The sequence below is a fragment of the Mus pahari genome, chromosome 1 (genome assembly GCF_900095145.1).
Source record: "Mus pahari chromosome 1, PAHARI_EIJ_v1.1, whole genome shotgun sequence".
Taxonomy (NCBI): Eukaryota; Metazoa; Chordata; class Mammalia; order Rodentia; family Muridae; genus Mus; species Mus pahari.
Window position 1 is genome coordinate 135,687,496 of NC_034590.1, and position 21,957 is coordinate 135,709,452.

Sequence of the window (21,957 nt, forward strand, 5' to 3'; positions counted from 1 at the left end):
AACCCTACCAGGCATGGAGAAATTGCTTTCCTACAAAGCGCCCATCCTTACCTGTGCTCACGAGGTATCAGGCCCAGCATGAGCGGCATCTCCGCCTGCGCTCTGTGCCTGTCTCTTTTACTTTGGGCCGAACTCCTGCTAGAACGCTGCCTGACAGTCCCCTCCCCAGCCTAGGTGTCCGAAAAGTGAGGCCCCTACCTAATCTCATCCCCCTTTGAAACTCAAACACTAAGTCCTGGTCCTTCCCCTGCAGCACCATGGATTCCAGCGGCGATAGGCAGGGTAGACCGCCCATGAGATGAGGGCAGGCACACACCCTGGAGCAGATCACCTATCTTAGCAGAACCAGACAGGGCCCTCTGACAAGAACCATGATTAACAACAGAAAGGTCAGAAGTAATGATGCGACAACCTTTGACTAAGACTGCTTAATTATACAAACGTCTATCCTCCTGCTGCAGTGCATCCTCAGTTTGAACCTAAAGCTTCTATCGACACCCAAGACAAACCAGGGGTCACTGGACCCCCTTATCTGCCGACCACGCCAATGGACAGATTGACTTTCCTCTCTGTTTTTACATCATTGCGTGTTTCTGTAGTTGGTGTGTTGGGATGGATGGATGGATGGATGAGCTTGGCCTGTAGGAACTGCTGGAGAGTAACCAGATTTTGCCAGTTAGGCCCTTCAGTAAATGTCTGGTTCTTGTGGTAAATGGAAGCAGGCAGGCAGCTGGAATTCAGAGCCTCCTCCCTGAAACCGCACTACCAGGTGGGAGGGACTCTTGGGGGGCAGTAAGCCTTCAGCCAGTCTCCCTAAAGTGCAAAAGCTTGGAAAGTCTTCCTCTCTGGCCTCAGAAACCCAGATATAGAGCTTGCTGGAACATTTCGAAGGAGCAACCCCTGTCCTGATTTATCCTGCGCCAAGCTCACAAAGTGAGCCCCGTGTTCTTATTCGACCGAAGCAGGGCCAACGATGACTATACAATGCTCAAGGCATCCAGATATCCTGAGTGACATTCACTTTTTCAAATATTTCTCTGCTCAGTAATCAACACCGTTATCATTCTGATGTCACACTTGGCATCCTTTGTCTCTACCTCTGGACCGTGGTTCCCTGTGGTGTTTTAATGAAAAACAGCCTGCCCTATACATATTCAGTTAACCTATGAATATGCATGCCACACTGTTAATACTTTGGTATTTGAGAATATTTACACACACACACACACACACACACACACACACATAAACAGAGGGGGGTGATAAATGGTATTATTTCTAAGTGCCTCATAAGATAAACACTCATAAAATATTGTAGTATCATCAATATTGCAATATTACAAAGAGGGTGGAGGTCAAGGAAGCGATTGGACTCTTCACTAAGACATTCAGGTTCTGGACTTCCATGAGACATTTTGATCCTGCAGAGGCAATTCTAATAAACTGAGGCAGCCCCTCTGCCACCTGCCACCCTTTGGGTGGTACCCTCAGGCATCATGTCTTTCCTTGCTGGCTTATGGCTGGCAACTGCCCTGTCCTCAGGACACACAGGAGCATCTCTGTACCATGTCTCACAGGTTCACACTTCTGATACCTAGCCATCTGCCCTGAGCCTTTGAAGCATGCCGCATGCTCAATGGTCGGAGCTCAATGGTCGGAGGCAACCAGCAAGGGACTCAGGAAAGAGATTGGAAAGAGGTGCAGCTAGGGAGAAAAATGGGGTGGAGGGGGATGGGCAGAGGGCATGTAAAGTCTAGCCACACACAGAGACGTGGCCAGCATTTTCTCTCACAAACTATGGGGAGAAGCCACTGGTAGGCTGAGAACCCCTAGCCCTCCCCCTGAAAAAGGCGGCTGGAGAGAATGCCAAGGGAAGTGACAAGACTGACCCGGTGCCAGGGCTGTCCTACCCTGTGTGAGACCAGAGGTTTGCAACACTACAGTGACTCACAGAGAAAGCAGGTTTGACCTTGGGCAGCAGCCCAGCCTGTGGTGCAAAGCTACATGGTGACACTGAGGTCTTTTAGAGAGGTCTGGAGACATGTCTCTCACTCAGGATGGAGCTGAGGTGGTAGCAACAGAAACCACCACCTTTGGGGAAGGAGGCCCCTGATGCACCTCACTCAGGCACTCAGCCAGACCCAGCCTGCTCACAGCCCTTTGTTGTTCAATGTTTCCAAAGCCCACTTTCCAGGACAGCTCAGTGACCCCTGAGGCCACTCTAATATGAGTGGTTGATAGAGTCAGGGGAGTCTATGGTCCCATGAACGATGCAGGGTATTCAACAATGTTCTTACGGAAACCGGGAACACAAATAGTACCACCTGAGAAGCTGGACACAGAGAGGTTCCCGAGTCTAGCCACTTGGGTGTGAATGTCAGCTCTGCCCCTTGGTTTCTGTGTGACCTTGGACAAGTCATGAAATATCATTATCCTATAAAATGGAGATAAATAGCAGCTCCCACCAAATAGGCTGCGATGAGCATCAGATGAGAATTTAATACCCTCATCATAGTACCGAGGCGGGGCCCAATAAAACCAGCGCTCACCGCCCCAGGCAGCCTTAGTCCATTTCCTTGCCTCCTCTCCCATCTAAATTCACCATTTTCCCGGCAGCACGGTAATCATTTTGAAATAGGATTAAGCTTATCTTGCGTGTGTTAGAAATTTGCGAGGTATCTCACCGTTAACATAGGATGCAGCTAGTCAGGCTTCCGTCCACTTCCTTCAAAACAATTCTGTGATCACTAGTATGCCTGCCTCTGTCTGTCTCAAATAGTCTCCCCTGGTCCTCAGAGTCAAAGCCCAGCTCAAATGTCATTTCCTCAGAAAAGTCCTCCCTGACCACCTCCTTACTTCTTAGCATCAATACTAGCAGTAAATGCTTCACTGACTGACTGTTTATGACCCCAAGGGAATGCAGGTCCACAGGGCCTATCAGCCTAATGTGTTAAATTCAGCCCAGGTCTTGCCTGACACATTGTTATCTATGGGGTTCCAGAACTGTGGGCATGAACTTAGTTTGGTGGTCTAGAGGGGCACCCTGGCCCCCACAGCCCCAAACTCACCCTCCATGATCATCTGAGCGCACACAAACACTACACAAGGAGCCCAGACTTTCCAAAGCCAGCGCTTTATTCTCTGTTCTTTTAGTTTGCAAGCATGAAGGAATGGACTCAACCATGGTGCTCACCCTTAATGTCCTTCATTTAAAAAAAAAAAACAAAAAACAAAACAAAACAAAACAAAACACCACTTAGCTGGTCTGCTGCTTTTCCTAAAGAGGACGGGATTAAGGGTAACCTAAAGGAGGCTGGAAGACTGGAGTCACATGGTGTTAACCATCATGTCTACTGCCAATTCCTCTCACTGAGCAGCCAGAGGCCGCAGGCTGCTAAAAATAGCCTTACAGCTCTCCCCTTACAGCAAGGGAACGAACTTGGCAACAACAAGAGCCATGAGGGGTGAGGCAGGCAGAGGCTCGGGCGCCTGCTTTCTGCTCACCCAGTGTGAGCCCCTTGGGGGTACTGTGAGATCCAGGAGCCCTCCCTGCCTTCTCCTCCAACCAGGAACACACAGACCAGGGCCAGGAAGAACTTACTCCACCCGAGTTCACCTGAGTGCCCTCGTCAGCAAAAAGGGGAGCCAAAGAACAGGAATAAATATCCACCCGAGGACCTCTGTTGAGGGGTTCCCAGTGGGGGGAGGGGTGCCCCCAGCTTCCATACAGTAAACAGCACTGAGGAGGGACATCCTTCCATGTCACTCAGTTCACAGGACAGTCTCTCGAATGACACCGATGAGGCTGTGTGGCCGCTCAGCCTCCGCTCGCTGCTGGGGCCTCCTCTCAGCTCTCCGCCTTCCTGCCAGAGAGAAGGTGCTCAGGTCTCCACAGCTGCGCAGGTGCAGCAGGCCCGGCTGTCTCCTCCAGCTCAACTCCTGGGCCTGGGACGCACTGGGCTGTGACGGGGCCATTATCTTTGGGGAAAGAGCGGGAGAGGGAAAATGTTAGCCTCGCCAGTGCTGGCCTTTTGACCCTCTTGCAGCCATCTGTGGGTCTTAATGCATGCGGTACACTCAATTGGGTGTGAATGTGTAGTCTCGAGTTGCATTCACTGTCTTCCTCTATCACTCTCGACCGTAGTTTTTGGAGAGAGTCTCTCACTGCAATTGATGCTGGCCACATTGGTTAGACTGGGAGCCCCTAGGATGCACAAGAGTTGCAGGCTGGTGCCACCATGCCTTGTTATTATATAGATACTGAGAATCTGAACTTGGTCCTCATGCCTACACAGCAAACATTTTACCCACTGAGCCATCTCCACAGCTCCAAGCTGTCAAGAGCCGAGAAAATACCACATCCCGGGCAAGCTCCCATTCATGAACTCATACGCGTAGTGAACCCCACAGTGCCCAGATCCTTTGCTTTTTACCGGGCATATTTCATCTCCCAGAAAGTGGGGTTCTCTTCCTTTGGGTCAAGAGCACTGTGGGAAAGTGATGAAGCCCAGAAAGAAAGCTCTCTAGTTTCCTCTCTGAGGATATAACCCCCTCCTCCTCCAGGTCTCTGGAGACCATGACCGTGGACTCTCTCTGCCTCCAATGGGAAGTGACACCAATTACCGGAAGCACGTCTGGGGTTGTACAAAGTGGTACCTGCTCTAGGAAACTGGCGCTGGTGATGGCTTCCTCCATGTGCCCCTCGTCGGACTTCAGAACAGACTTTATGTTCTCTACAAGTTCATGAATGTCCGGAGTCATGCTGCAGGAGGACTGCTCCAGGAACCTGGCCACCAGCAGCTTCGTGTCTATGTATGACCTGTAATCTATCAGAGAGCGGGGTCTATATCTTGATGCCCGTGGCCTCGCACCTCTCCTCAGAGTCACTGTAGCCAGATCGAGCCTCCTTTCTGTCTGCGTGGCGGCTTCGCAGCTGAGCACTGGGGTAGCTGTGGACAGAGACAAAATATCACCATCGGACAAGCCCCTCTGCACACTGACCATAGAAAGCTCAGTGTAGACAATGTCTGGCAGATGCCTGAGGCCATGCGCATACATCTCACCATCTTGAAGAACTGAAGGAAGGAAGGAAGGGAAATGAAACTAACACAGCCTATTGTGTGAAGTGCACTTCCAATAGGCGGTGTGCTGAGACACTGAACCATGGCACATAAACGGTCCCCCAAGGCAAAGACAGATGACACAGCACAGAATCCATAGTGCAAACCACGGAGGAGCGTGCGTCATGGAGCAGATAAGAATGGACGGCCAAGCAGAAACAAAAATGGTGGGCCAATGAGAGAATGGTGGGGCAAATAGGTTTGGAAGAGTCAAAGAGAGGAAGGGACAGATGACACACTTGTGGGATGAGCAGATAATATACTGTCACGGTACCTTGGTCCTAAACATCCTCAGGGACACTCTACTGACACCTATTACTGAGGCTCACACCATGGCTGTGAGGCAGATCTATGACTAGTACAGAAAACTTAGGTGCAAAAAGTTACATCATTCCAGAAGTCAACAGAGGGTCTAAAAGAAATCCACTGCAGGCTCTAATTCCCATGGCTGCTTCCATCAGTAAAGGTATAAAGACTGGCAAGAAGCTATTTCACCATGAACTGGGTGAAGAAGTTATTCCTCGGGTCTGATCTCCATGTGTCCACTAGCCACCATCAGCGTTCGGTGCTCACAGCTGTCAACTTAAATTTGTAAAGGCCGCATAAGCACGGATTTAGATATTCAAGGAAGCAGGAAGCCCGGGGTGGAGGAACAGGCGTGGAGGAAGGGAAGGTTGCCTTTTCCTCTGGAGAAAGGTAGACAGGAGTTCTGACCCAGGGTTAGAAGCTGTCCTTCCAGCTTGCCATGTTCTCCTTACAGACAACAAGTCTTCCAGAAACACGGGGTAAAGCCGTGCGAAGACAGAGTGGAGTTGACATTCGCTCACTGAGTGCCTTCCCCAGTGAAGCAAGCCACCAGGTAAATGTCCTCTTGTCCACAGGACTGAAGAATGCAAGGGGGGAGTCCAGCCTCCTTTTGCTGTGCAAATGGCTACCTGCTCCTGGAAGCTGGCACAGGGCCATCTTGGAAGACTCAACTTGCCAGGTAGGATACTGGATCTCCACGGTGAAGGTGGGGCTTTGAACTAGAGGCCAGGCTGCCTAGCCTACTGGTTTGCAGAGGCACACAGCTCGTCTCGGGAGGCAGGACTTCCTCCCCGCCCGGAAGCTGCTGCAGGGACAAGGGAAGGTTTCTCTGTGGCTTCCATATGGTCAGTCCAGAGCTGGGACAAATCACACTCACTGTCAGAGGGACAGAACAGAGACCACAAGGGCCAGACAGGACCGGAGAGAGCAAGATTAGAGGATGTCTAGTTAGCCTGCATAGAGCTTCCGAAGAACAGAACGCAACCACTAGACTAAGTCCCCCAGAGGCCCCTGCTGGTTGAACTACAAAAGCTGGTTACTTTATTCCTTTGCTTCCTTTGTTTTTATATACTTTTCTCTAGTGAGAGATGTTTATAGATGTCCAGGTATTCATATATTCAAAAGAGGCTCCATGTTATTATACTCAAAACAATGAGGGAGGGAGATGAAGTAACATATTTCACTGTATCCAAAGTGTTAAAAAAAAATAGTCAGATTCCAATAATTGAGACTACTAGAGCACACTGAAAAAGATAACAAATACAAAAGTGTAGAACCAGAGAATAAAAACCATACACTCCTTGACTGGTTCTCAAAGAACTGCCAGCAACTGGAGAATCGGGAGATAGTTCACCTAATAATCTTACAGTCGTTCCAAGCACGGCATCATGATTGCCCACAACTTCAGAAACAGCCCTACCAGCCACACAGTGCCAGGGCCAGTGAAGTGGCTCATCAGGTAAAGGCACTTGCCTCCAACAGGACGACCTAAGTAGAGTCCCCAGAACCCACATTAAAAGAAGAGAACTGTCCCCAAACAGCTTGTCTTCCAACCTCCACATATGCACCATAGTGTACACACCATCCCCCACAATACAAAAATAAATAAATATATGTTTTAATTTAAAAAATAATAAATATTTTTTTTTTTTTAAAAAAAAGGGGGTTGCTGGAGAGATGGCTTGGTGGTTAAGAGCACTGACCACTCTTCCAAAGGTCCTGAGTTCAAATCCCAGCAACCACATGGTGGCTCACAACCATCTGTAAAAAGATCTGACACCCTCTTCTGGAGCGTCTGAAGACAGCTACAGTGTACTTACATATAATAAATAAATAAATAAATCTAAAAAAGAAATACCACATGTATCTTCCCAATATGAACAAAGACTATCTTATTTCCCCATGGCCTCTCAACTTCTCTCAAGATAGTGCTTAAACTAGGAGGGCCCTCAGCTGGCCAGAGCCACCTGATTGTACCTGTCACTTTAAACACTACAGAGCCCGAGGAGTGACATCACCTCTCTCCTCTGAGTGGTGAAGCCCAGGGTCACTCTTTGATCTTGTCCTCAGAAGGGGGAGAGCTCCCCGGCTTCTCGGAGGCTGAACCAGACTGGAAATAGGAGTTGGTCCTGATGTGTTTTCTTCACTAGTCGTGTTAGTAAGAACTCCACCTGATTTAAAATAAAATAAAAAAACACATTATTTCAACAGCTGTAGCCTTCGAAATGTCGGTCAGGAAACACCTGTAGGCCTGAGCCTGCCAAGGCTAAAGTACTATAATTAATAACATTTACGTAGGCTGGTGGCCCCGTCAGCTTTTAGTTCCTAGCACCATGGCAAAGCCTCGCTCTCCAGATCACTTTGCCACACTTAAGCAAACGAGAAAAACGATAAGCCCACGGGGCAAAAGGAAGAGACTGTGCCATTAACATCAATCAGTTTGGTTTGTTTCCTAGGGGTGTTTAGACACCCTGATGCATCCTCCAAGAGTGCCAAAGCTTTTCTCAGTACCTGGCTCTTCAGGGAGATGCCACCTATGTGGGTGAAGGGCTATCCTGTGGACTGCCGAGCCAAGGCTAGCAGATGCACATCTGTCTAGCCCAGGGGATGCCCACATTGGGACACTCTCAGTAGTCTAGCAAAGGAGCCAGTGGCTGCAAAATAAATCTGCAAAATGACACTGGACTAGGACGAGCCCTGGCCAGGAAACGGAGCAACAGCATCTGGAAAGCTGAGTTTCTGATTGGACAATTCCTTGTGGGAAAAACAACTGTGCTTAAGGGAAGAGAACCATGTTTCATCATCCTTCTTAGGGTAGGTGGGGCCCAGTCTGTCCCCTTCTAAATGTAAAGTGAATTCAAGAATGGCCCACTTAGCACTACTGAAAAGCTACCCCCATCCGACACGGAGGAATGTCAATCCATTATTTATTGCCAGCTGCAATTTTGTACCAGTGGACAATTCTCTAGGCCATTTAAAACCTCCCCAAAGACAGAAAGTGGGAACAACAGTATCCTTAAATTACAAGGATAAATGTAAATTGACTCTAGCATTGACCACAGGGCTGAAAAAAAAAATCTTAATTCTAGCATTAAAACCTTTGGTTACAAATGACAATGTGAATACTCACTGGGGAAACTCACGTTCATTCGAAGGAGCCCAGCTCGTTTCAACAGAACAAGAAAGTGGATTGGGAGCCAAGGGAATAACGAGTTAACCTGCACTGTATCTAACCCATGGGTTCCTGGGGATAGTCTGGTCATCCATGAAAAGGTTCGAAGTAGGTCTCTTTATTTCAGTGTATAATTTTTTTTTCTTTTTCCTGTTAACATTTTAGATCTCACTTCTAAGCCCTAAGAGTTTGAATGCCTTACCTCCAGCAAAACACTAGTCAGATCATTCTGCCGTGTTCTCCTCTATTGACCTATGGCCTGGAATAGGGAGAGTGTGTGTTACCTGGAGTTATCTGTGAGCAAACTGGCTCTGCTGGGCTCGAGGCAGTTTCTGGTCCTTCCAGCATTTGGAATGAAGACTCCTGCATCACGAAGGAAGGGAGAAGGAGGGTTCATTGGTTTGGGTTTTTGATCCTCAGAGGACCCCCGTAAGCCCCTTCAGGTTACGTAAGAGCATATTCTCTGGGAAGTGGACATACCTGCTCCTGGTCAGTCTGGCTCACTACAGCTTCATATGGAGGTGGGGGGTCCAGAGGACAGAACACTTCCACACCCTTGATGCGTGCTCCATAGATATGGGGCAGTGGGATGACATCAGAACCAACCATCCTAGAAAAAAAAAAAAGTACCTGGGCATCAGGAGGGACGCTCTGTACACTGGCCCTCCTACGGCAGCAGACCCTGGACCCTCTGCCTTTGCCTTTAAATTGGGAGTGGCAGGAGGTCCAGAGGAAAGACACTCACAGCAGCTCGGCCAAAGAGGAATAACTATCCAAGCTGTCCTTAGGCCAATGCCCAAGGGTTCCTTTAGAAATGACAGTGTATAAAACAGAATGCCTTTTTTCCTTTTAGTACAGCAGTGTCTATAGGGACGGAGAGCATGGTGGCTGCCAGGCTCTGAAGGAGGGGCTAGGGAGTGGCTGCTTAGTGTTTATGGGTTATTGCTTACGGGAGAGGATAATGCTTTGGGGAGGGTTAGAGGTAATGGTTGCACAGTGACGTGGATATACTAAATACTACTGAAGCACATCGCTAACAACGGCCAAGGTAACTAAGGATAAGAAGAATCTCGGTGCTCTCCTGTAGTCGTTCACAGAAAAAGCTTCTTGCCTCGGGTTCCTTCATGTCTGACTCGTGAGAGAAATTCACTGTTGAATAACTTTTTTTAAAAGGGGAATTAATTTCAAACAAAAGGTGACCATTGCCCCCAGCTGCGAGACAAAACAGGAGCTAGCAGAAAGGATCACGGAGTGACTCCCACATCCTCCTCAAGTAGTCAGTCACTCCCTGACTAATGATGCACTGGGCCAGGTGGGTGGCACTGGATAAAATTCAGAAACAAGAGTCCTAGCAAGAACAAAGAAAGAGGTGGGTTAACATGCTATTTTTCTCTGAACTTGATGTGACAAACCTGGCTGAGCTGACAAAAAGATCTGCATTCATTTGGAATATTGACACCTCACTCCCAACCACAAAGCTATGGCTAACCGACAGTTTCAGCGGAGAAACTTTAAGAGTCTCACTATTACCAAGATACAGAGAGGCTGACTTAAGACAGTTACTCTGTTATGTGAATGGGACTGAAGAACCAGCTGCTGTTTTCCTGGTCAAAGCTAACTTCTCCTGGAGCTCCTCTTCCTCCCTCAACCATTCCTGATGTCAGCTATTTCTACTCTGTTCTTCACCCCTTTCTGTTGCTCTACCACGGGGTATGTGGGGTTCCTGAGACTGTAGCATCTGCCACACTCAGCAACATAAGTATATGATGTCTCTGCTTTAGCAGGAGAATTACTCAATTACACTTTTCCTTTCCAAATTGCCTTTCTCCCTCCCAACCAACATTAGATGTTTCCCTCTTCAAGTACTTCTTTGGTTTTTGTTTGTTTGTTTGGTTGGTTGGTTTGGTTTGGTTTGGTTTTTTTGTTGTTTTTCGAGACAGGGTTTCTCTGCGTAGCCCTGGCTGTCCTGGAACTCACTTTGTAGACCAGGCTGTCCTTGAACTCAGAAATCCACCTGCCTCTGCCTCCTGAGTGCTGGGATTAAAGGCGTGCGCCACCACGCCCGGCTCAAGTACTTCTTAAGTAATAGTTTTTGTTGTTGTTAGAGAGGGTATGAGGTCCCTGTGCTCACAGATAAGCACCAGAAAACCAGACATTTTAAACATGCAAGATTGTCTCTTCAAAGGAACTGATGCAGAACCCGTTTTTCCCACCGAGAAGGCTGGGAATGAATGTGGTTAGTAGCCCGGATGACCTCTGCACTGTCTATACGGCTGAGGTCACACATGACCCTCTTCCAAGTCCTTAAGATGACATATGTAGTCTGTCTATAAATCCTAGTTTCTGGAGCTGAAGAGATGACTCAAGGGTTAAGAGCACTGCCTGTTCTTCCAGAGATTCTGAGTTCAATTTCCGGTAATCACACAGTATCTCAGAATCATCTATAATGAGATCCAATGTCCTCTTCTACCATGCAGACATACATGCAGATAGAGCACTTACATACATAGACTACATAAATGAAGTTTAACTAAAGAATCCATCTTTATGGAAGAAGTGACATGTACATTAAGAGTTTCAATGTAATTACCCTTTGAGCTTTATTGTACATACCGGATTGTGTTACACCAGAAAATTTCTCTACATTGTACTGAACTTAAATATGCCTGGTGTCAGACTCTAGAAGTTTGAACCAACACTGGCTACTGAGTTATACTGAACAGGACTTCCTTCTTGCCTCATGAGGATCTACGGTCTGATGGCCATGGTGTTTCCAGAGACACCCACACACACACACACACACACACACACACACACACTGTTGTGGTTTTTCCTGTGGTTGAGATCATTCTTTAAAGATTTAATCCTAGGCATTACTGCCTAAACAACCAGACGAATACATACTTCACTCTACAAATAATAATTTCTGATATTTAAGGAAAACAGTCAAAATTTTGAGCTGGAATTTGAAAAGGAAAATTAACCATGGTGTCCTTTTTTTTTTTTTTAACTAAGCCAGAAAGATGCAATTAATAATTAATTTTTTTTCTTGGTGGCTGCAAAGAATGTCACGACTGTTGGGACCAGCTGATGATGTTATAATGAAACATCGATTCTGCCTAACTGGGCGTGTTTCCAGGGCAACAGAAACCCCCCAATGCTGTCAAATTACAGCTGTTATCTCCCTGGGTGTCAGTTTTCCCTAGGAAGCTAAAAGAAATTGAAAGAGTTTATCTCTAGGTCAAGGTTGGACTTATCTTTGGAGTCTTCTGGTTTATCAGAGAAAAACAAGACAAGGAAAGAAAGCTAATCGGGCAGGACAATCTGCCTAGATTTTAGATTTTAAAAAAGTGGAAGCTCGGGTGAAGCGTTCTGGAAACCACACAAGTCTCAAGGCAGGGCATACCACAGACACCCCAGCGTGACATAGGAGTCATACCTGCGGTTCATCCGAGGTGTGCAGGAGTAAAATGTGGCAAAGTAAGAAGGAGGAGGCACTGGTGGCACAAAGTCATCTGGGTCTGGAATCCGACCGTGCTCTTCCACGTCCTCTGCGGACATCTGGGATTCATCCTGGTTAAACAGCGTAACAGGAGAAAAGCAATGGATCACACAGTAGGGATGGACAGCAAGGTGGAAACGCCACACAGTGCTTCCACACACAGTAGGAATGGACTGCTAGGTCGAAACACCACACAGTGCTTCCTCACACTTACAATACACGGCCTTCTGCTGGCAAAGATCTGGAGGTAGCGCAGGGCAGCAGCCACCAAACACACTGTGGTGGTCAGGGCGTTCAAGGCACACAGGGCAAACAGGACTTTCTGGAAACAAGACCACTGGTCAGAGAGATGCATAAAATGTGTTGATAATGATGCTGTCCAAACTGGCAAGCTTCCAAGCGGATGGGGGCAGGGGAGGGTCACATAGCATCGGGCTTGTGCAAGTGCGGAAATAAATGCTGGCTATTATGAACCCCTGGTCAGAATGTAGATTTCTTACTTTAAAACCTTATAATTCCAGCTATTTTGAAGACTGAGGCAGGAGGATCATAAATTCAAACCTGGACTGGTAATACAGTAAAAGTGCCTAAACAAACCAACACAAGCTATACTACACATAATGAGACACATCTATAAACCCTAGCACTCTGAAGGCTCGAGGCAGCAGCATCTGAGCGCCAGGCCAAACTCCAATTTAGAGAAATAAGTAACCCAAAGAAACACACCATACCCATGGGGTCACCTTCTCAGACTCAACTGAACCAAAATGGAGACTACTCAAAACAAAAACAAAAACAAACAAGACTGTGCCGCACATGGGCAGGCCCTTTTCCTATCTTTTTTTCTTAAATGATAGAACAACTATTTGCAAAATGCATTGCAACCATGCAGAGGAATGCGTAAAGGTTATGTGCTGTCCTATGCCATTTTATAGAAGGAGCTTGGTGTGACAAAGTTCGGTATCCTCAGGGGTGCTAGAGCCAATTTCCCAAAGACACCGAGGGGAGTTTTTTGTTGTTGTTGTTGTTGTTTTACAAGCATCTGAATAGTATCTATAAAGTTCCCTCTGGAAGAACATTGAGAATCTTCTCTAGTCAGTGCCCTCACACACCCAAGGGACAGCACTTCCCGCAGCATGGAATCTGCTTAATGTGTGGTCACTGCTTCTGTTTCGGAAGCAACAGGGCAGTGGTGGCCCGGGCACTCAACTACTACACAGTGAGAACCAGGAGCAGTCAGGGAGTGTAAATAGAGGTCTTCTTTCCTTAAAATAGCAGCTAAGTCAACACTGAAGGTTGCTGTGGCTACAGCCCTGGCTCCTGCAGGGGCTTTCCTCAAGCTTAAGTCAGGCTTAGAAAGTTCCAGATGGCTCAAGAGTCAAACATGCAGGAACCAAAGCAAGCAGGTCATTTTTAAGTCCTGTACTACCCAGAGCTTGAAGCTCTGCAGAATTCTCCCTCCGAGCTTCCTCCTCCTCCCTGAAAAGCAGGGACCTAAAGAAGTGGTTGACTAACAACAGCTAAGGGGTCGTTAGCTGATTTTGCCACCATTCCAGTCAGACTTCAGTGGCTTGGCTCCGTCATAAAGGCTGAGTTTGCATTTCTCTCTGACCTGAATCCCTGGTATATTCTCCTAAATTTCTTTTATGTAGTGTTACCTATTAAACAAGATATAAAGAACTCAAGGGTCTACTGCCAGCTTCTGGCTGATATTAGTCTATGTGTCATAGAATGGCAACATTCAACAAGCTCATGCAACTCACTACAAATGAACAGCAATGCAAGTGAGTGTGTAGATGAGGCTCTCCAGAAAGTGACACCTCAGATGTATGTGCAAGCATATATATACGCATAGCTAGATTCCTCTGCATTTTCCACCAGTTTATAATGACTTTTTTTTGTTTTGTTTTTTTATTTTTTGTTTTTTTTTCGAGACAGGGTTTCTCTGTGTAGCCCTGGCTGTCCTGGAACTCACTCAGTAGACCAGGCTGGCCTCGAACTCAAAAATCTGCCTGCCTCTGCCTCCAAAGTGCTGGGATCAAAGGTGTGCTCCACCACTGCCCGGCAGTTTATAATTCCTATATGCAATGAAATCTGTCTGCACATAATTTAAAACACAATCTGTGGCCGCCTCTACTCTACATTCTAACCGCAGGTTGGTGAAGGGCTGCTCAGTAACTTCAGGTTATTAGGGCTGCTCATACTTGCTTTTAGCAGCCTGACCATTTTCAGGCAGCCACCAAATGGCAATATCTCAAGGAGCAGCCTTCTTGGGCCCCTGTGGAGCATTTCCTGGTGGAGCCTATGAGTTGGCCATCATACCTTAAGCAGAAGGTGTACAGCACTGCAAGGCTGGACCGGGAAGAGTTTCAAGGCATTTTCTTTGTCTGTGCATTTGGCTGGTTGAAATTCTTCACAACAAAAGCAGATCTTGCCTTCACCTAAATCCACCTTAAGGAAAGATGCAGAACAATGATTTTATTATTTATGGGGAAAAAATACTCTTGCTACACACTCAGCATGTATCATAGAGAATATGACATACTTCGTGTATGGTTCCATGTCAAGCAATCTCAGGCAAGGTTTATTTTATTTTTAAGAGAGAGAGAGAGAGATGCATGTGTATATGTATGTGTATATGTGTGTGTTTATGTGTATGTATATGTGTATGTGTATGACTACGCAACGGCAAAGGTCACTAGCAGTTCATGTGAAGTTCAGACTCCAGTGAGTATCCTATAATTGCACTAATTAGGGGTGACAATGATGCCCATCACTTTAGCTCATAGCTTTGTGGCAAAAGTGAATCACATGATGGACTTTGATTCCCAGAAGGCAAAAGAAGCCCAGTCTACCTCAAGGGTAAGAGACACGGGGCGAATTCTGTGAACAGTAGGCTTGGACCATGGAGAAAGACCTCCCAGTGCTCACTGTCAACAAAGGCATGGATTTTTATCGAAGTGATAATTGATGAATAACCTTGTCCATTCTTAATGAGATGCTCTGCCAACTTCCGGCCACCTTTCCTAGTTTTCTTAAGGCAAGCTGAGAAAGAAAGTAACACCTGGTTTGGGGACTCAACCCCCAGGGCAGAGGCAGTCTTTCTAACTTGTTCTGCAGTCTGAGCTGGCCTGACTTTGCTTCCCACTTTCCTAACAGGGAAGGTTACAGCTCACTAACTGTTCATTCACTAACTGTCAGTTAGGCAGCTCTCAATTCCCTGAGTGCAAACTCTCCAAAGGAGGACTACACTGTCATGCTCTTTCAACTGTTGGGGAGGCATTTTTCTTATTGGATTAATACTCTTAATCTCTAGGTGTAGCACTGAATTTCATAGTTTTGTGAAAATTAAGGAAAAATTTGGTTCCTCGTAGTGAAGATGAAATAAAGGTTAAAGAAATAAAAGTTCCTGCCATTAGATTTCATGATATGGGGATCCACTTATTAGAGTTTTTTTTTCTTTTGAGGTAAAATTTGCATATATAAAATAGTTACATATATACAAATAATAAGTATATCATTTGAGCAGTTTTCTGCAATGTACTTGTATCACTCAAGCCCAATGTCACTCAATACCAGCTGTTGCCGTCACATCAGAGAAACTCCTTCATGACCCTTCTCCATCAGTCTGCCCACCTCTGTCCCACGACAACCACATTGGTTCTTTTTGCTCCTACAGTTTAGTCTGACCTCTTCGAGACCTCCAAGGACTCTAACACTTTTAATTGTTTGTTTGTCATAAAACCATGTTTAAGATGATCCATTATTATATTGGGTTTTTACGTATATTTTGCCTCTGGCACAAAGAATAACATCCAGAGTTACCCTGATGGCTTCCATGATGCTCTCTCAGTTTCATCTAGTAACTTGGTGTAACACCCCCACCACACCTGAGGCCCCACACAGAGAGGCACAGGGCTATTTGTATTAGAATTTTCCCACAACTGTCTCATAGTGTGGCTGATGGGTCCTACTGTTAATACTGACACTAGTCTCTCACCCTCTAAATGAAAAGGATGATGGCCACTTCCACAGGCTCAATGTGTTCTTCTTCCTCTCAGCATCCCTGGCCTCCCACAGTCAGTGGGCTCCCTCACATGAAGTTGAATTCAGCAAAGACATAACGTGGAAGGGCTCCCTCCTCTGAGCTTCCTGTTGAACAGTGCCTGGGTTAGCACCAACAATAGTACTGAGTTGTACTCCAAGTCAACCTCCTGCAGATGACAGCCAACTTCCATTCTTCTTCCTCCTCATGGGAACCAAACTATTTCCCTGTGACTTGGGATGGTTTCTATTTTCAGTCCTTGGTGCAAGCCTCCAGACCTTCCTCAGGGGCCCTTATGTCATAGTTCCCTCTGGTACTAGGTGTCATCTTACAAGGGATCCCTTCCTCACCAGCCCACTCTTGCTGTGAGGTGTTTAATGAAGGAAGATGAAGGCCCGGGAGCGGGGCTGGAGATGTGGATCAAGGCTTCCGTAGCCCGCCAGTCTACCAAGTACACAGGAACTTCTGTTGTCTGCAGTCTTTAGGGTGAGCCCGGATAGATGGCAAGTAAGCGAGGTGAGTGTAAGGGAGACCCTTTAAACAGGACTCCTCGAGAGTTTGATCATTACACTGTCATGAATGGTAAGTGTTATCCCTACTTGCCACAAGAAGTCCTGAGGCTCTGTGCAAATGACAGTAAGCAACAGTGCCTTTTGTGCTCCTGCTCCTCCACCAGCTTCATCCTCAACCCCGCCTCTGCTCAAGCTGTCTAAAGGTTTGTTCTTATTTCTCTTCCATTGCTTTACATCATCTCAAAAATACCTGGAAACTTCTTCAAATGCAAAACCTCCTCCCTTCAACCTTGAAGTCACTATCTGACACTATCAGATCCTGTCTCTCCCTTGTTATGCCCAACTCTGTGGCCCTCAGCTTTAGCTGCACATTAGAATGTTCCAGGAAGATTTGGAAAAAAAACATGCTAAAGCCATATTTAGCAATTAGGGAAGTATAAATTAAATTGCAGTGAGTGAGAATGTGTGTGAGTGTGTGTGTGTGTGTGTGTGTGTGTGTGTGTGTGTGTGTGTGTGTGTGTGTGTGCGTGTTTTGCATACATGTGTACTGTGTGCATGCCTACTACCTCGGGGGGTCAGAAGACTGTGGCTGTGTGTGTCAGCCAGAGCGACAAGTGATCTTAGTTACCGAACCACTTACTGTGACAACAAGCTCTTACTTTAGTCCCTCAAAATAGAAACATCTTCAGCTGGTGGAGATGGAAGTNGTGTGTGTGTGTGTGTGTGTGTGTGTGTGTGTGTGTGTGTGTGTGTGTGTGCGTGTTTTGCATATGTGTAGACGCCCACAGAGGCCAGAAAGGGGAAAGGTTATGAGGACAGAACTCAGGTCTTCAGCCAGAGCAGCAAGTGATCTTAGTTACCGAACCACTTACTGTGACAACAAGCTCTTACTTTAGTCCCTCAAAATAGAAACATCTTCAGCTGGTGGAGATGGAAGTCATTGCTGGAAATATGAATTGAAGCTCTTCAACAACACTAACCATTCCAAAAGGCAAGTGCTAGCCAGGCACAGTGGTGGGTGCACTCGGGAGAAAGAGGCCAGCAGATTCTCTATGAGTTCCAGACCAACCTGATCTACATAGTGAGTCCCAGGACAGCTAGGACTACATAGAAAGACCCTGTCTCAATCAATCAATCAATCAATCAATCAATCAAACAATCAAGAATTTAAAGTGCTTCTTTTGACCAGCTACAAAGGGAAATTGTCTAGGAGCTTCCTGTAAAGTTGAATGTCTTTACCACATAATCCAGCTATATTTGCCCAAGAGAAATGAGAGCATGCTTTCTCTGTCAGCACTCTAGCCTGCACCTTTAGGCCAGATCACATAGCCTGGATCAGGACCTGCAGCCCTGCAGCTCTCCGCAGGACTGTGTTAAGAAACAGCCTGTGCTATATGACTTGACAGCTCTCGGTTTATGACACCCAGCTCCTCCATGCCCTTTGCCATGCATACTATGTGGAACTAAACCGTGCGATGTAGAACTTCCCGCTACCTCCTGAAGGGTTATACAGTTATAGTTTTTCCTTTGTTCTGGGGATTGGGCTGGAGACATCTCAGAACACATCATGGGAGTGTTCTGAAGGCTACTCCCTACGGAGGCTCCTCTTCTGCCCCGACCCTCACCACACCCCTCCTGCTCTGGCCTCCCCCTCCTAATTCTTCTAATTGCAGTGATATATTCATATTCAATCTCTCTCTGTCTCTGTCTCTGTCTCTGTCTCTGTCTCTGTCTCTGTCTCTCTCTCTCTCTCTCTCTCTCTCTCTCTCTCTTCTCTCCTTATTTTTCATTCCTAATGAAGCTCCTCTCAGGGTCTGAAAAGGAAGCTTCATGTCCTTTTAAGGTCCCTACCATTGTCCCTTCTCAAGTATCTTGTATAACCTTCTGTCTAATGTTCTCCCTCCCACCTTCAGGCCCATCATGGCCTTGGGGCCATGAATGAACGAGAGTGGCTCCCATAGCATATGTTTGAATACCTGGTCCCCAGACGGTAGAATTCTTTAGAAGGATTAGGGGGTGTGGCCTAGTTGAAGGAGGCATGTCACATGGGCTTTAGGTTTTAAAAGCCCATGGCATTCCCAGTTAGTGTCCTGCCTCCCCCTTTGTCTACTACTTGTGAATCAAGATGTGAGCTCTCAGAGCTTCATAATACTACGCCTTTCCTCCAGCATCATGGACTCTAACCCTCTGAAACCATAAGCCCAATTAAACTCTGTCTATTATAAGTTGCCTTGGTCGTGGTGTTTTATCACAGCAATAGAAACTCTAACAAATACAAGGCCCTTTCACACTAAGAAACCTCATATCTGAAGGAACTGTGTCAGCTTCCTTTCCAGACCGACCTCTGCCATGTGTGCCTTTTTCATTATATTAAACATATATTTTCTATTTCACCTGAAGATATTCATGTCATATCATGACCAGTTATTGCTCATCACTATCATTTGAACAAAAAAAACTTTAATGCTTGCTTTAAGATTTGTGAAGAACATGAGAAATCACAGCAGGTTTTGTGAGTTCCTGGGGAGTTTTCTGAATGGGAATGTTATGGGTCTCTCTACAAGAGTTTGACCACAGTTTTTCTAGTAAAAAAGTCAGCCTTCTTGGCTCAGATCCCCTTAGTTTCTATAGGTAGACTGCAGTGGACAAAATTCCTAATAAATAAGATTTACTATAACCTACTAAGAGTCTACACATGCTGCTTTGTACTAAGAGAGATATTTATCACTAGAGGTCTTTTTTTTAAGATTTAGATTCAGAGAAATACACAAAGGAACTGACAGCAGGACTTAGAAAGGGACATTTGTGCACTCCTCATCACACCAGCTTTATACACAACAGACAGAAGGTGGCAACAACCCACAGACCCACAGATGAATGGACAAAGTGTGTCACAGATACAAGCAATGGAGTATTAGGCAGCCTTTAAAAGGAAAAGAACTCAGGGGCTGGAGAGAGGGCTCTGCAGTTAAGAGCACTGACTGTTCTTCCAGAGGACTCACACAGCAGCTCACAACTGTCTGTAACTCCTGTTCCAGGGGATCTGACACCCTCACATGGGCATACAGTCAGTCAGAACACCAATGTAAATAAAATAAAAGTAAATAAATTATTTACAAAGAGAAAAGGAATTCTGACACAGACTATGTTGTAGCTATACCTCAAGGTCAGCCCACTTCCCCCAGAAAGACAAAAACTGTGAGATTCTATTTATATGAACCTGTCTGGAGTATGTGAATTGATGAGATGGTGGAATGCCAGCAGCTGGAGAAGAGGGCGATGGAGACACATGAAAAGCTCTGGAGACTCTGCACAGCAGTATAACGCATACTGCTGACTGTAGACTACTGAACCATGCATAGAAAATGCTCAAAATGGACTATGCTCAAAATGAGCACTTCACCACAATTTATAAAAACTATGTATTTGGGGTGGACTTTTTGTTTAGTTTCATTTATTGTCTCTTTGTTTTTGTTTGAAACCAGGTGTCTGTCTGTCTCTCTCTCTCTCTCTCTCTCTCTCTCTCTCTCTCTCTCTCTCTCCACATAGCCCCGGAATTCACTATGTAGACCAGGCTGGCCTTGAACTCACAGGGATCATCTGCCTGCCTCTGCCTCCTGGGTGCTGAGATAAAAGGGGTATGCCACCATGCTGGCTCTATAGAACCTGTTTTAAGTTAGAAATTCTGTAAATTCACAGTCTCTAGTCCACCAGTGTGAGATCCAAAAAGCTCTGATTACAGCTTCCCGCCCCAGGCGCCACTGCCATGCTACATAATAGATGATCGATGTATTAAATTTCTCTTCCAAAATCAGAAAATCTCCAAATGCTAACACACACCTGGCCCCCAAAGCCTTCAGATAAAGGATCTCTGACCTGAATTCTGGTGACCTGGATTCTTTGTTCTTTAGAAGCAGGCAGGCCCATCCATCGATCGTGGAGACCTGACCCATCCATCCCCTAACCAGGAGCTACACCGCACTGTTCTGGTGCTGGTACGGTATTGGCCACTTGCTACTCTGGCCAAAGGACTAACAAGTGAGGAAGGTACTTAGCAGCAGCTTCTCTGCTTACTTTTCCCACGTCCTTTTAGATCAGGGCACAACAGCAAGGCCACAGGGAGCTTACCAGATCACATCTGGGCACGCTGGACACAAACTGGGCTCCTTGACAGCCTAGGATGAAGCCTGCGAGATTTAAGAGGATGCAAACCACAGAGAGCAGCACAAAAAGATTCACCTGCAACGAGAGAACGGACGGGTGCTTAGAAAGGAGCTGAGCGTGCGGATGGCGTCACGTGCAGATACGGATTCAATACATACACTTAAGCCAGATGTTATCTTCCAGGAGGAAACTTTAAGGGAAAAGTAAAAAGATAAAAAGTAAAAACTTTAAGGAACAAAGTAGGGGCTGGAAAGATGACTCAGAGGTTAAGAGCACTGGCTATTCTTCTAGAGGTCCTGAGTTCAATTCCCAGCAATAGTAGCTCACAATCATCTATAATGGGATCTGGTGTCCTCTTTTGGTGTGCACGTATACATGCAGGGAGAACATTTTACACATAATAAACTAATGAATCTTTTCAAAAAAAGGGAAACAAAGTCAAGCCTTGTTTTTATTTTTATTTTTTCATATTTCTAAGTGTTGTGAACTCTCTTCAGGTTCCTATTTTCTTCCTCTCTGCAAATATTTCTTCTTCCTTGATCTTTTATCTGTGTCTTACACTAGGCTCCAGCTATTTCCTCCTTGGCCCACTCAGACTCTGCCTGAGTTTTGCCAGATCAGTAACTGCAGGCAGGCAGCTGTAGAGCTCAGGGGTCTAAGTGGACCACAGAAGAGTAAGAAATGATTTATCAAAACCCAGAAATCACAGTTACAAATTAAAGTAAGAGGGGAGGCTCTTGTTTCAGTGCAAAACAGTTCAGGTTCTAAAAAATGTTCAATAACCTTCCATGAACTTTGTTCCAAAGTTTAAAAATATATTATCTTTTTTAAATAATTAAGGACTGCCTGAAGCCAACCAAGAACTCAGTGTTTGTACAGTTCAATTAGAGATTAAACATGTCGTTCAACCTGAGAAGTGATTATATACAAAACCAAGACCTTATCAGAAACAAAAGCAAATGTAAAACATCATTCTGTAATTATCAGTATTAACAACAGTCATCCATTTGGATAGCTGATAATGTCAGAGCTGCCTAGCAAATTAGTTCACACATAAGCTTCAGTATACCAAAAACATCTTCCTTAACCTCTGTTCTTACTTCAAGTCAGGCTGGCAAGAGCTGCCCATGCCCATT

The 21,957-nt window shown here is 46.0% G+C and overlaps 1 protein-coding gene across 1 annotated transcript in view; it reads right to left on the reverse strand.

Annotated features, from left to right (window-relative positions):
• Window positions 1-3,111: 3,111 nt before the first annotated feature.
• Window positions 3,112-21,957, reverse strand: part of Fam189a2 (family with sequence similarity 189 member A2) — a 52,859-nt gene continuing 34,013 nt past the window's right edge. Inside the window, exons 3-11 of the mRNA XM_021216887.1 lie at window positions 20,786-20,896; window positions 14,423-14,551; window positions 12,315-12,422; window positions 12,038-12,171; window positions 9,079-9,208; window positions 8,883-8,961; window positions 7,445-7,597; window positions 4,657-4,949; window positions 3,112-3,978 (exon numbers count right to left, since the gene is read on the reverse strand). Of these exons, the coding sequence (XP_021072546.1) occupies window positions 3,772-3,978; window positions 4,657-4,949; window positions 7,445-7,597; window positions 8,883-8,961; window positions 9,079-9,208; window positions 12,038-12,171; window positions 12,315-12,422; window positions 14,423-14,551; window positions 20,786-20,896 (1,344 nt within the window). The 3' untranslated portion in view covers window positions 3,112-3,771. The remainder of the gene's footprint in view (window positions 3,979-4,656; window positions 4,950-7,444; window positions 7,598-8,882; window positions 8,962-9,078; window positions 9,209-12,037; window positions 12,172-12,314; window positions 12,423-14,422; window positions 14,552-20,785; window positions 20,897-21,957) is intronic.